This window comes from Acyrthosiphon pisum, chromosome A2 (assembly GCF_005508785.2).
Source record: "Acyrthosiphon pisum isolate AL4f chromosome A2, pea_aphid_22Mar2018_4r6ur, whole genome shotgun sequence".
NCBI classification, from domain to species: domain Eukaryota; kingdom Metazoa; phylum Arthropoda; class Insecta; order Hemiptera; family Aphididae; genus Acyrthosiphon; species Acyrthosiphon pisum.
The window spans coordinates 78025375-78027184 of record NC_042495.1 but is presented as its reverse complement, the minus strand read 5'-3'; the positions used below and the strand labels follow the sequence as shown (position 1 = coordinate 78027184).

At 25.4% G+C, this 1810-nt stretch overlaps 1 protein-coding gene across 1 annotated transcript in view; it reads left to right on the top strand.

Annotated features, from left to right (window-relative positions):
• Window positions 1-667: 667 nt before the first annotated feature.
• The window catches only part of LOC100574152 (nicastrin), a gene marked incomplete at its 5' end in the record, with an annotated part of 4130 nt that continues 2987 nt past the window's right edge, over window positions 668-1810 (top strand). The window contains 2 exon segments of the mRNA XM_029490207.1: window positions 668-764; window positions 849-1044. Coding sequence (XP_029346067.1) covers window positions 668-764; window positions 849-1044 — 293 coding nt within the window.

Here is a 1810-nt window from a genome sequence, read left to right as displayed (position 1 = left end):
AGGCATCTTCTATTGTGGAATCTACATAATTCCAATAGGGTCTGCACCCAATTTTTTTTTTTGTACTTGCGAGCCACTAAACCACAAAAAGTGCATACTAAAATGTATTTGCATTTGAGTCAAAGTCGCCCCATTACAATTCTCAATCTCACCCCAAGATACATATTACAATCATACTCAATAGATAAATTATTTTAAATTGTAACGATAATTCAGATTGGTTCCTTGTAGGTGTATCATTTGGACCACATTAATAAAAAACTAATTATATAATCTTTTACTTAATTTTCGGCGATACTTTGTGGCTAACAGTAATTTGACAACCAACACGCACGTTAGTAAATGTGATAATATAAATTGATAAATTTAAAAAACGTGATTGTATCAACGATAAATATTATTACAATCTAACCACTCATAATTATTGATAATTGATATCATTATTATATAAACAATGTAGCCATCCTATACGACTAAATCAATAATTTCGATAAAAATTAATCTCACCTCGCATTATCAAAGTCACCCCAAACTACGGTATTACGTTTATGAACAACAAATGGTACTTAAATAACTCTTTTCTCATAATACCTCGAATAATAACCAAATTTACTAAAATACTTTTGAATTTTTATGAAAATATTTGATTTATATTGTGATTATATAGGGTTTTATGCCTATATGGTTAAGAGGAAATTATAATGCGTGTTATTCAACAACATCTAATGTTACTGATGCAGTTAGCCCAGCATTTATTATACCTGGTATGTTTTTATTTTCCTTTTTTATACATATAAACTGTAATTTATTGTCCCTATAATATATTATATTATATAAATTATTTCCAGATTATAATTTATCATCTCCAAAATATTCAACATGGACTGAATCTGTATGGCATGAAGTGCATATTCGTATGTTTCTTAGGCAATCGTTTAAACTACAAATTATAATATTTGTACTTGGAGTTTTAATATTTCTTTTTTCTTTCATCATAATAAAAAAAATGTATGATCAATCTGGAATTCATTTTAATAACCAAGAGTAAGTTATAAACTATATATAAATTAATTAAAAGTATGCACTGCTTTGAAAGTTTTAAGTATTAATGATTATATTGTCATAAGTGTTCGTTCTTTAAAATAATTAGTTTATTTTGTCTTTACAATAAGCAATAATAAAACATTATTTGAATCTTGAGGTAAACAACTGATTATAACAAATAACCAATAACATATTTTGCTCTAATTTAAATTTTATAAAAGCTATTTATTTTTTAAAATCAATATACTGATTTTAGATTCTGAGTGGAACGATGAATGTATTGATTTTACAATGATGTGTGTTTTTTTATTTTTTTTTTTTATTTTTTTTTATTTTTTTATTTTTTTTTTTATTTTTGTGTCTGTCATCACGTTTTAGGACAGTAAAAGTGCTTGGATTTTCTTCAACAGTACCTTTTCTGATAGGAAAGTGAATCTAGTTGGTACTTTGGGGGGTCAAAAGTAAAATTTTTCCAATAGTTTTCAAAAGCGCCGTGAAAAACAAAAGAAAAATTAAGGAAAAACGGGAATTTTTACGCAAAATCTGTTTTCGAGAAAATCGATTTTGGTTTTTGGTGTAACTTTAAAAAAAATAACCGTAGATATATGAAATTTTGACTGAATGTTTATCTTAGCATTTTCTATACACCATAGATTTTCAAAATATTTTGATTTATTTTGAGCTCTTTACGGACATTTTCATTTTCATTTTTTTTTAGTTTTTTTTCTAAAATATCAATAAAATTTTATTTGTTGGATAAAAAAGC